The 13498-nt window shown below is 36.2% G+C and overlaps 1 protein-coding gene across 1 annotated transcript in view; it reads right to left on the reverse strand.

The window, feature by feature from the left end:
* The window catches only part of MDFIC2 (MyoD family inhibitor domain containing 2), a 66470-nt gene that overhangs the window by 12757 nt on the left and 40215 nt on the right, over positions 1-13498 (reverse strand). The window contains exon 3 of the mRNA XM_031963376.1: positions 7456-7677. Within this exon, the coding sequence (XP_031819236.1) occupies positions 7456-7677 (222 nt within the window). The remainder of the gene's footprint in view (positions 1-7455; positions 7678-13498) is intronic.

Here is a 13498-nt window from a genome sequence, read left to right on the forward strand (position 1 = left end):
AGAAATCACACTTCCAGGAAAGCCCTGATGGGTGGAAGGAGCAGTAAAACCCTGTTTTCCCATCATGTGCCCTAATATGTCGCTGCATTATTGTGTGGAAGTCTCTAGAACAACTGATGAATTTCACTGAACAGCTTTATGATATTTTTGTTCAGCCTGGGAACCTAAAGTTTCTCATCCAAAAGAATAAAATTACCCCACCCCTTACCCAACGGTAAGTACTCTTAAAAATATTCTTTAGCATATAATATGAATAAATAAAGTGTGATTGAGTGTCTTTCTGTAACCAGTGTATCATCCCCAATGTTTTCAATTGTAATACATATTTAAATATGTCAAGAGCTATTTAAGTTCAGACAAGCACAACTAACTTTTAAGTCAGTTCTTTAGAATTAGAATGACTGGATTTGGGTGATCCTGAGTAAATTTGTGCTTTTATTTTTTTCTGAGTAAATGAACTGAAATAATTATAAAATTGAAACATTTTATAAGGTGACACGGCTGCATTTAATTGTATGAAATTTACAGGGTAGAAAATGTAATCATTTTATCCAGTAGGCCATGGTGTAATTAAGACTATTCTTTTTAGGTACCTTATATTTATGATTTTCCCCTCCACCTAGATAGCATGTATCAAATTCAAAATTACACATCCATTAGGCATCTTCTCAGGCTTTAAACACACACACACAGACACACAGACACACACACACAATGTTTTCTAATAACAAGGATATCCTTCCATTCATTAACCCAGTGATGCCCTAGTAATCAGACAAGAGCTCGATAATCCAGGACCCAGAGAGAGCGACTTCTCCAGACTTTCTCCATTATCCTGCAGAGGGACCACACCAAAAGCACAACATTGTAACAACAAAGTGATGCTGTAACACATAGATTCTGATGTTCAGTGAAGAGACTGTTAAATCCCCATCAGAGCACACACCATGAACTGTGCTAATGGATGCAGCACATTTTACAAAATCTGCATGGGTGAGGCTTTTTCATCCTGTTTTAAGCGGGGGAATGTATATAAATAATAGATATTAGCAATTAAGCATCCATTCCGATGCACGCATTTATACATTTGAAAATAAATTAACCACAAACTGCATAAAACTGGATGTCAGCTTCCCCATTTTCTTCCTGTTTCCCCTGCTATTTTTGAAAGACTTGACGGTATTTATCTCAGTAAGAACAATGACCCCTCCTCCCTATTTCTCAATGCTTACATTATTAAATTAATTGCAGCCGCCAAATCCTCCATTAATGAAGTGACTCTGAAACTCTCCAATTTCTTGATTACTATTTTTTAGGATTTAGGACACTGAGAGTGATTTGCTCTTCCTTCCCTGGTGCCTTATTCAGAGTATTTTATCCCCTTGTATAGCACAAAAAACTCTTTCCTTGATGTCTTGTCACAATGGGGTGAGTAAAGGATAGACTATTAGCTGACAGGTCAGTCATAAACTTGCATTTCCTGGGTCAGGCTGGCTTCAGTCCAGATCTTAACAAAAGCAACCTCATTCAATTAGCCTTATTAATTTCCTCGGCTATTTTTAACAATGAGAAGCCTGTTATTTATGTTGCACGAAGCTACTGTGTACCAGTTACCATTTTAATGGAGCAATTACTATGGCCCTTCATTGAAAATGCAAGGACCCCTGCACTCTCTCCCCGGGTAGGAGCCATTCTCATTATTCTGGGATCATCGATACAAGAGTTTAGAATAGTTCCTTGGGAGCATTATGGTTTATTGTGTTGATCTGTACATTGAGAATTCTTAACTCAAGGATCGTTTGCTTGATCCATAGGACAAATTCCAAGTAGCCTGGGGACAATCTAGCAAAATGCTTTATTATTGGAATCCTCACTGGGAAGTTTTGATTCTGGGACTTGTGTCCCAGTCATTTAATAATATCCTATAATCACAGAGGTAATCATTTCACTGTGTTAGAAGGGAAAAAAGAATATTTCAGGTACCACTGCCTATATGTGACCTTTCCTAATTTCTCCACTCATTATCTCTTGATAATATCCTTTTGCATATCCTTTTTTATTTAACTTTTTTTTTAATGAAATGCTCTATCTTTCCAATATTTCCAATTCCATTTCTAACGTAAACTCTTTGAGGGCAGGGACTGGTTCATTTTAATCTTCATGTTCCCAGCACCTTGGACAATGCTTAGTATATCTATCAACTATTTAAAAAGTATGTGTTAAATTAAATAACTGCAGGAAAAAAAAGTCCAGTAATGATTTAGAATTACCTGGGAGACATCTTTTTCTCTTCCATATTTTTGTGTTCTCTCCATCTTCTTCTTTTTTCCCTTCCCTCCTTCTTTCCTTCTCTCATGCTTTCTCTGTCTTTCACTCCTCCTTCTCTTTCTGTCTTTTTTTCCCTGTGTATCTCTGTCTCTGTCTCTCTCCCACACACGTACATACAAATACATCTCATTATTAGCATTAGGATATAATCTAATCTTTATATAGAATTTTCTAACAGTAACCAATATTTTTCATTCAAGTAAATTTGTGCTAGAAAAGTGAATGAAGAAAAAAGCAACACTGTCTTTTAGACTGAAAAGATCCATAATTGTATAGTATTGATGGTTTTCTACAGATTGGGTTTCTGGGGACATTGGAATGGATGCAGCTTCTAGGAATTTTCTCTGATGCTCTTTTGCATTACAAGATTATGGAAAGACATTTTTGAAATTGGAAAGGATCTCAGAGATCTTCTAGTCCAAATATTAAATTCTGTAAATGGAGAAACTGAAGCACAGGGAGATGAAGTGACCTCTGCCAGAGAGTACTGTAAATTACATAATGGAAAATCAGAGAGAACTTTTCTCCCCTACTTGGATCTAACTGTGGATCCTGGGTTAGATCTGCCATTGTCTCCAAAGAAGTACTGTTTTACAAGGTGAATGAATAAGTTTTTTTTTTTTTAATTTAGTATGTTATTGACCCCAATTGTGTGTAAAAACCATTTTCATATTCATTTCTAAAAGAGTTCCAAATTATTTCCCTATCTTCCCACCTCCCTCATTAAGAAGGCTGGTAATTTGATATAAATTATATATGTATAGTCATGCAAAATATATTTCCATATTAACCAAATATAGATCAAAATAAAAAGCAATGAATGAAGAAAGAAAAAAAAAGTGTGCTTCACTCAAGATATATAACTGTATATCAGTTCTATCTTTGGATTAGATAGCATTTTTCATCATAAGTCCTTGAGAGTTGTCTTGGATCATTGTATTGCTGAAAATAGCTAAGTTATTTACAGTTAATCATCTTACAATATTGCTGTTTGGGGGTACAATGTTCTTCTGATTCTTCTCATTTCATTTTTCATCAGTATCTATGTCATTCCAATTTTTTTTTTGAGAATATCTAGCTCATCATTTCTTATATCACAACAGTATTTCATCACAACCACAGGCTATAAATTCAATCTTTATCCAATTGATGGATATCCCCTTAATTTCCAATTCTTTAATACCAGAAAAAAAGCTGCTATAAATATCTGGGTATAGTTCCAAATTGCTCTACATAAATGGTTGAATCAGTTCACAACTCCACCAACCATGTGCTATTGGCTCAATTTTCCTATGTGTCTTTCAACATTTGTTATTCTCCTTTTCTGTTCTATTAGCCAATTTAATAGCTGAGAAAATGATGCCTCAGTATTGTTTTAAATTGCATTTCTCCAATCAATAGTAAGTTAGAGCATTTTTATATGACTCTAAATAGCTTTTATTACTTTATCTGAAAACTGCCCATATTTTTTATTATTTGCTAACTGGGAATGGTTCTTATTTTCATTAATTTGATTCATGTTTTTCTATATTAGACTAAATCAGAGAAACTTGCTTCACATATTTTTCCCACAATTAAAATTATTAACTGTATTTCCTTCCATCTTATTTCCCTCATTTATATTATTCTTTCCCCTTTCATCTCATCCCTTCTTCATCCCTTCTTAAGTGTTTTTGCTTCTGACTACTGCTTCCCCAATCTACCTTCCCTTCTATAAGTATAATCTCCCCCTATTCTCTTATCCCCTTCCCCTCCTACTTCAGTATAGGGTAAGATAAATTTTTATACCCAATTGAGTCTGAATTTTTCTCTTTAAGCCAGTTCCAGTGAGACTAAGGCTCCAACACTCTCTACTAACTTCCCATCTTCCTCTCCTGGTAAAAAAATCTTTCTTGCCTCTTTTATGTGAGATATTTACCCCATTCATTTTCTCCATTTCCCTTTATGCCAGTGCATTCCTCTTTATCTCTCCTTAATTTTATTTTTTAGATATCATCTTATCATATTCAGCTCACCTGTGTGCCCTTTCTAGGTACATGCTTCTTCTAAGTACCTTAAAAGAAAAAGTTCTTATGAGTTACAAGTATCATCTTCCCATGTAAATAGGAATGTGAATAGTTTAACCTTATTAAATCTCTTATGATTTTCCTTTCTTGTTTCCCTTTTTATGCTTCTCTTAAGCCTTGTATTTGGAAGCAAAATTTTTTCTATTCAATTTTGGTCTTTTCATCAGGAATGTTTGAAATGTCTCTATTTCATTTCTCCTCCCTAAAGGATTATCTTGATCTCATTAGTAGATGATTTCAGCTGTAATTCTAGCTCCTTTGCTCTCCAGAATATTATATTCCAAGCCCTCAGATCCTTTAGTGTAAAAGTTGCTAAATCTTGTGCTATTCTGATTGTAGCTTCACGATACTTGAATTGTTTCTCTATGGATACTTGCAATATTTATCCTTGACCCAAAAGTCCTAGAATTCTGGAGGTAATTAGTATATTCTTTCAATTTCTATTTTACTCTCTGATTGTAGATTAATAGGGCAATTTTCTTTGGTAATTCCTTGAAAGATGATGTCTAGACTTATTTTTTTCCATTATGGCTTCCAGGAAGTCCAACAATTTTTAAATTATCTCTCCTGAATCTATTTTCTTTCTTTTCATTCTTTTGATTTTATTTGATAATTTCTTGATTTCTCATAGAGTCATTAGCTTCTACTTGCTCAGTCCTAATTTTTAAGGAATTATTTTCTTCAGTAAGATTCTGTACATCCTTTTGCATTTGGCCAATTCTGTTTTTAAGGAACTTTTTCTTTGGTGAGTTTTTGTATTTTTTTCCACTTGGCCAATTCTGCTTTTCAAAGCACTATTCTCCTCATTAGATTTTTGAACCACTTTTACCATTTGGTCTAGTCTTTTTTAAGATCTTATTTCCTTTAGTATTGTATGTGTATCTCCTTTACCTATATGTTGACTGTTTTTTATAATTTCTTCCCTTCCTTCCTTCCTTCCTTCCTTCCTTCCTTCCTTCCTTCCTTCCTTCCTTCCTTCCTTCCTTTCTTCCTTGGAATTGGGGTTAAGTCACTTGCCCAGAGTCACACAGCTAGGAAATATTTGTTGAGTGTTTGAGATTAGATTTGAACTCAGTTCCCCCTGACTCCAAGGCCAATAATTTTATCCATTGTGCCATCTAGCTGCTCCTCCTTCCCTCCTTTTATAGGCATATTTTCTTTGAGGCTTTGGATGTAGGAGTTTTGACTTTGCTTATTTTTCTGAGTGTGTGTTTTGACTTTCCTTGTCATCATAATAACTTTCTATAGTCAGAATTTTTTTCTGTTGCTTGCTCATTTTCCTAGCCTCTTTCTTTATTTTAAAAGTTTTTGTTAAAATAGGGTTCTGCTTCTAGGGTAGAGGAAACACAACCCAAGCTTCAGAATATTTGTACAGTTGTTTTCAGAGATACTTCTAGGGATTTGAAGGTTTTCAGTTGTTCAAAGGAGTTATGATCTAAGAAGTATGTTTACTTCTCTCCTGGCCAGTGCTGGTCTGTGAGTGATCACAAATACTTTCCATCCCTGAAATTGTAAGTAGGGTACCTGTTCCACTGTGGCTGCAAGGTCTAGTGGGCTAGAGCTCTCCTGTGCCCTAGGATTGCCACCCAGGACTGTGATCCAGATTCAAATATGTGCAAAGCAAAGTATCCTGACTTGGTGGTAGCAAAGAGAACCCTATAATCTCCTTCTAATCAGCTGTTTGGCTCTCTTATTGTCTTATTGAGAACCTGCTCCTCTTTTTGCTAGAATCTGTCTCTGCTAGTGTGGCTTATGCTCCATCCTCACCAGATATGACAGACCTTTTTTGACTAACTTCTAAGTTATCTTGGACTAGCTTTTACCTTATCCTTTTATGGGTTCTACTGCTCCAGAATTCATTTTAGGGCATTATTTTAAGGTCTTTGGAGGGGTTTGGGGGAGAGTTCAAACGAATCCCTGCCTTCTCTCTGCCATCTTGGCTCTTTCCCTTGAATAAATATTAAGTATATACTATAAATAAATAGTAAGGTGAGAAGGGCTGGGTAAGTGAGTTCTCAGGAACTGAGAACTTCTTGTTGAGGACACTCACTTTATCAATGCAGTTAGTGCCTTGCCCAGAATCATACAGCCAGAACAGATCAGAGGAAAGACTTGAATGTAGATCTGTTCAGTTGGAAGGTAGGTTCTCTCTCCTGTATGCTCTACTTTGGGGACATGACAATTCTTAATTTTCTGTCGTAAATATACAATTTGGGGTAGGTACTTCTGTTCCCTTTCAGGGAACTTTAAACACATCCCTAAATATGCACCAGAAAATGCAGCCCCTGATGAGAGCTGGCCCCGAGGCCAGTGTGGATCTGCCTTATTCTTAGGTGCTCCTTCCAGACTGCTCTCTTTAGGTATGAAAACAGGAGTCTGTAAACCAAACATGGGCCCATGGAGTTGCAAGGAGAGTAAACAAAGGAATGATTTCCCCCTCTTAGGTATGGAGTCTCTATCCATCCAAATGACTTTGGTGAGGATTCTGCCTCCAAATCTTTTTCAGATTGCTTTGTAACTTGAATATCTCTTTAATGATACGTCTAGGTGTTGGACAGCTCATATTCCCCCCAATCAGCAAGTTCAGAGATCAATACTTCTTGCAGACATTCTGTCCTCCATAGGCAGCTGGGATCTGGTTCTTTGCATTCCCCACAAGCTTTATTTGTCTCTTTTGGAGCCACTTAGGCTTCTTCTTCCAATTTCTTTACACAATAGCAAAGGAAAAAGGAACTCAGAACCTTAAAGGGGAGTGGGGTGGGGGAGAGAAGCTTGCATTACCTAGCCCAGCAAATAAGACTGATTATACCCTAGCCACTTAAAAAACCCATTTTTTCAGATAAATTCCCAGTTTTGAGAGCAAATGATCTGTCGAGTATCATGTTATTGCCAAGTGACCTTGACATGTGTCATTCACTGTTGTCTAAATTCTGAGCCCTCTCTTTTAATATTCATAAAGATTTCTCCAACAGTAAGCATATAATGCTCTTTTCAGGATTGGGGGGAGGAAGGAGGGGGGAAAGGTTTTATTTAGAGATCTGTTGAATTTTAAGAAACATACCATCATTGTCTCTCTGATGAAATGATGTATCGTTTTGGAGGTATGAGAATTTTGTTTGGCACTCTTCAGGAGAAGATAATGATGTGCTGGATGCTGACAGTTTTTTCTCATTGGGGGCTTCCTTGGATGGTGCGTCGGCAATATTGAATTCGGATACTGAATTTATAACGATGCCCTTAACAGATTTCTCATCTGAGTGTTTTTCATTTGTGAGTTGAGTATCTGAATAAAAAACACATATACACACAGAAAAAAACCTGAAATTGTTTATATAGGAACTCTAACCCAGTATTCTTAAAGATATAAATATCATAGATTTCAAAAAAATTAATATATTTTCAGGTAAAAAAAGAATATCCATTCTAGACTTTTGAAAGTAAAACTTTCATTCCTAATATTATTTTGCGTATATTACTTATTACATATTATAATTAGATATTTGTATATATTTAATTATCTGTGAAAAGAACATGTCTCTTCCCAATAAAATATAATCTTCTGGAGGGCAGGAACCTCTTTGTTTTTGTCTCTGTATTCCTAGAATGGAGCACAATGTCAAGACCAATGTGGACACTTATGATTTAATTAAATGAATGAAATAATTTATAGGATAAGTTTTAGGAAAACTGGAAATGAGAAATTTAACAAGTGAAATAGGATGTCTACAATTCAAAAATTTCATGATGGTAATGAATGATTATTTACCTATTCCTATTTTATTGTAAAGAACTGGCCTCTGAAACCCAAGAAGATTTGGATTCAAGTCCTGTCATATATATATATACCAGGAAGATTTGGATTCGTCTTGTTTCATATATATATATATATATATATATATATATATATGCTATACACACACACACATACATATATATATATATATGAGTTGTTTGACCCTGGGCTTCTCCCAGGGTCAAATGTTTTAATATGATATAACTCATAAAAAAGATGTTGACCTGAATTGATAGAGGAAATCCTCTCAACAAGAAGTTTCCTAAAGCAATGAATCTCTGGTCCAGTTCCTACCCCTACCCTGTTTTGTTAGGGGTTGCTCAGTCATTGACCCTATTGGAGGTTTTCTTGGTAGAGATGCCATATTCTTCTTCAGCTCATTTTATGTATAAGGGAACTGGGGCAAATTAAATAAAATGGCTGGTCTAGGATCATATGTTAAAGCCAGCACTCTCCTTATGATACTACCTGGCTGCCCATTTTTGTTAGGGGTAAGGAGGAAGAATTGATCAATGTATACAGAGCACAGAAATATTGTTTCAAAAAAGTCTCATTGTAGCTTTAATAGAATTTAATTATAGTCTAATCTTCCTAGTAGAATGTAAGCTCACTGAGGGCAAGGACTATTTCATTATCATCTTTGAATTTCTGGCATCTATCATGGTGATGGAATGTTCAGTGTTGGTTGAATTGGGCTTTTTAAAATTATAACTCTATTTCAAGTATAATGATTTTCCTTTAATGTATTTTATGCGTTTAAAAATTTTATTTTGAAAAGTGCTCCATAGGTTTCACCAGAGTGACAAAGAACTCTAGGATTTTTGGTGTTTATTGGTAAAACATATCAATTCTTTTCTAACCCCCATATTCTGATGCTCACAGGCTATATTTTGGGCAGGGCCATCAAGTATCAAGGGCTGGTTAGTTTCTTAAAAATTAGAAATGCAAGTTGAAAGAGTTTGGAATGACTCAAATCATTTCTTCTCTGTGGACCTCAATTTCCTTATATGTGTCAGGTGAGAAAGTCTTATGAAATGATTTCAAATAGCCCTTTTAGCTCTTGTATTCTCTGATACTTAGAGAAAGATTATCAGCATGCTCTACCATAGCCTGCACATAGAATTAAAAGTTTTTTGAGAGTGAAAACAATTCTCTTTTTGTCATTGTGTTCCTAGTTTCAAGATCAGAGATTCTTAACCTCAGTTTATGTCCTGTATCCTTGGCCAGCCTGGCCAAATCTATGACCCCTTTTCAAAATAACATTTTCCAATGCATAAGAAAAAAATAGAACTACCAAGGAAACAACTTACATTAAAGCATATTTATCGAAATACAAAAAAGTTCATCAACTCCCAGGTTAAGTAGACTATTGAATCCAACATGGCACCTTCTACTTGCATGAGCAACAGTATGTCTTGGACTACACAGGATGGGGAACTGAATTAGATAGAACAATCCATGACCCCAGGATAAAAAGTAGATTTTAAAAATCAAATCACCATCTTAGTCCTTCTGTGAGTTGCATCTAAATTCAGTGCAGATGGAAAAGTCGGCTTGATACCCATTTATTCATTACAGCCATTTAGCTTTGGCCAGCAAAAGAGGGAATGGCAACAGCTTGCTGGCTCTTGCATCAGTGATTTTCAATGAGTGATTATAAGTGAGGTGCTGGTGGATACACCAGAGGATTGCTGGAATTAATGGCACAGGGCACATGCTTGTCTCAGGTGATTCTGGTAAATTTTTTCATCATTGTTATTTCAGATGTCACAAAGGGACTACATTCTCAACTTGCTGGTTGTACCCTCTCCATTTCCCTACTGGCTTCTTTTCTTCCCTATGGTTTGATCTTTAAAAAGGGGTTGGCAGGAACACAGGTTGTGTGTACTAGGAAAATCAGAAATCTGTATGTCGGGGGGGCTCAGAGAAACATCTCCAGCAGAACAGAGCAATGAGAGTGATATTTGGTAAACAGTAGGGTTGGCCAATTGGATGGGGAGCATCCTAATCTCTCTCAACCTTATGGAGCCGGCATTAAGCAGAGCAGCACCCATGTCTCTGCTTATAATTCTAATAATTCAGATATAAAAACACACAGCAGATAGGTCAGTCATACAGCTTCTTGCCTGATTAATCTTAAAGAATAATTTTCCTAATTTTTAAATTGCAAGCTCTTTGAAGGTAGTTATAGTTTTCATATAATGTAGAACCTGAATAATAATAATGGACTTGTGAATAATGCAGGGCAGCTTAGTGAATAAAAAGCTCGGTCTGGAGTTAGGAAGAACTAAGTTCAAATCCAGTTTAGTGACTTACTGGCTGTGTAACTCTGGACAAGTCACTTAATATTTGTCTTAATACATTGGAGAAAGAAATGGAGAACCACTTCAGTGGCTTTGTCCCAAAATCCGCATGGACAGTTCTAGTGTGGTATCACTAAGAGTCCAATTAAACTGAATAACAACTACAACATAATGCTTTGAAACTCGCAAAGTATTCTACATATATCAACTCCCAATTCGGGGTAGATACTAGAGCATTATTCACTCTATTTTACAAACAAGGAAACTGAGGCTTAATGGCTTGCTTATAGCCACACAGTTGATTAGTATCAGTGATGGAATTTGAACCCAGGGCTTGATTTGAGATTAAATCTTGGATTCATTATACACACTTCATTGGAAAAAAATTAAATTAAATAATGGTTCCCCACTAACAGATCTAATCATGTAATTCATTTACTCAAACATTTTCAGTGCTTCCTTTTTGCTTCTAGGATAAAATAGAAGATTCTTAGCATAACATAGAAAAACCTCAGTGGAAGAGGTATAGGTTTTAAGTCAGAAAATCTGTATTCAAACCCATGTTCTATGACTTCTCTACCCATCTGAGTTTGTAAGCCTTAATTACACATCTGTAAAATGGGGAAATTAGACTTGATCACTTTTCCAACACTAAATTTGTAAGCCCACGACTTTCCATCATCTTGCTCCCATCATTCCTTCCAGTCCTTTCATGTTATTCACTTCCACACCACTCTGTTCCAAACTAACTTCAAACTGACCTGTTCTCTCTTTTTTGTACACAATATTCCATCTGGCTTCCATATATGTTGTTCTTCCATATCTAGAACTAGTCCACAGTCCCTTCTCTCCCTTCTGTGCTCCCTTTTCCTTTCAACTTCATTTTATGTGTTGTTTTCTCTCTTTAACACAAGCTCCATGGGGATAGATACTCTCTCCCTGTTTGTTTTTGTATTCTTAGTGCCTATCAAAGAGCCTGGTCCCAAGCAACTGCTAGCTGATTGAATGGCAGGGACGGGAGATTATAGAATCATGGGATTTTGGATGCAATTTGGTCCGATCCCCTCTCCTTAGATAAATTCTGTAATTACAGATACTTCTCCTCCCCCATGGACAAGTATCATGTACAAGGGGACACACTCAGTTAGCATCAGAGAAGAAGTCAAAGTAAGATGCTCTTAACTATAAGCCCCCAGTGCTCTCTCCATTGTACCACATCTTAAGCGATGGAGCAGCCCTACGGTATTATGAACAGCCTAGCTGCACAAGTCTGCAATCCTGAGCCTGGCTGGTGAAAGCCTTCCACGGCTGGGCTACTTACTTCCTCAGGCTGGGATCCAGTGTGTTACACAGCTGCTTCCCACTGTATATAAAAGAAAGAGAGCCCAGAGAAGGTTGATAGATAGTAAAACCTTGATGAATAGAGAGATTGCAGGAGCTATTTACTTACAGAATTAATTAACAATCAGCTGAAATTATCACATGTAGTCAGGCTGCATGTAATTTAAATTGCTTTTGCACAAAGTAATTCAGAAACAAAAAAAGTTGGATAGGGGTTACTAAAGTGTAAGAACATGCTGAGAATACTGTATAAAACAACACAGAAAATGCTTCTCTTTTTAACTTTGAGACCTTTATAAAGTATATCATTTTGAATGGAGATGATATACTGCATTCAAGCAACCACTTGGAGCAAACTGGTCCCATACTGACATGGTTTTATGGAACATCCAAGCTGCCATTTGTAAAGCTATTTTAAAATTTTTATATCCCTGTTTATATTGTTATTTTTTTCCAATTCCCCAAAGAGAGCTATCTCTTCCTCTTCAGCAGAGCATCTGACATACGCATTTCAGAGCCCAGCCTGTTCAACCCAGAGTTCTGACATCTGAAATGAGTCACAGTCTTGGGGTGTATGTAAGTGACATTTCCCATCTTCGAGTGATGGGAAGCTAGCAATAAATTTCCCAGATTTCTTCTTTCGCCTAGTTCTTTGACATTGTACTCAAAGTATTATACAGTAGCGGCAGCTAAAAGAAGAAACACATAAAAAGAGGTATCAAATCTTGTGTGCAGGCAAGTATCTTGGAATTAAATAAGAAACTTGCGAAACTATATTTGGAATGTTATACATAGTTCTTGACATTGACTTGGAGAAAATATATTTTTTTCCAAAACAGTAAAAATAAGTCAAAATTAGAAGAGCTCGGAGGGTTTAAAATTAGAACAACTAGATTTCTTAGAAGAAGACAAAAGACTCAACAGGATGAAACCTCTCTTCTACAGAGTGTCCATGAAACAGGAAATTCATGTTGAGATTAAAGGTCAAGGCAGGAATTGATGAACATAAACTTAAGTAACAGAAAAGACAGACAGTTAATTAATTTTTTATTACCTTTGAGCAAATGTTATGAATTTAATTCAATTAACATTTATTGACTGCCCTTGTGCAAAAAAAAAAAAAGAATCAATATGACAGGCATTTGTAATTGATGTATCCTAAAGTTATTAAGGAAGGTAAGTTTTGAAAATGGCTTTCATTTTTCTTTTTTCACATATTCCTTTTTATTTTTTGCATTCATGGGATCTATATTCCAATACTTCAAGCATCTATGCTGGATCCTCAACAAATAGTAGCCCCCTGGGGATTCAATAAATGGTCTGAAAGCAGTTCTTAATCTGTGAGTGAGTGTGTGTGTGTGTGTGTGTGTGTGTGTGTGTGTGAGAGAGAGAGAGAGAGAGAGAGAGAGAGAGAGAGAGAGAGAGAGAGAGACAGACATACACAGAGAAAGAGGGACGGAGAGACAGAGACAGAGACAGATACAGAGAGACAGAAACAGGGAGACACAGAGATAGAGACAGAGAAACAGAGATGGAAGGACAGAAAGACACAGAGAAACACACACACACACACACTCAGAGAAAGAGAGAGAGAAAGAGAGAGAAAAGAGAAAGAGATACACAAAGAAAGAGGGACAGAGAAACAGAAATAGAGATGATACAGAGAC

The sequence above is a fragment of the Sarcophilus harrisii genome, chromosome 1 (assembly GCF_902635505.1).
Source record: "Sarcophilus harrisii chromosome 1, mSarHar1.11, whole genome shotgun sequence".
Taxonomy (NCBI): Eukaryota; Metazoa; Chordata; class Mammalia; order Dasyuromorphia; family Dasyuridae; genus Sarcophilus; species Sarcophilus harrisii.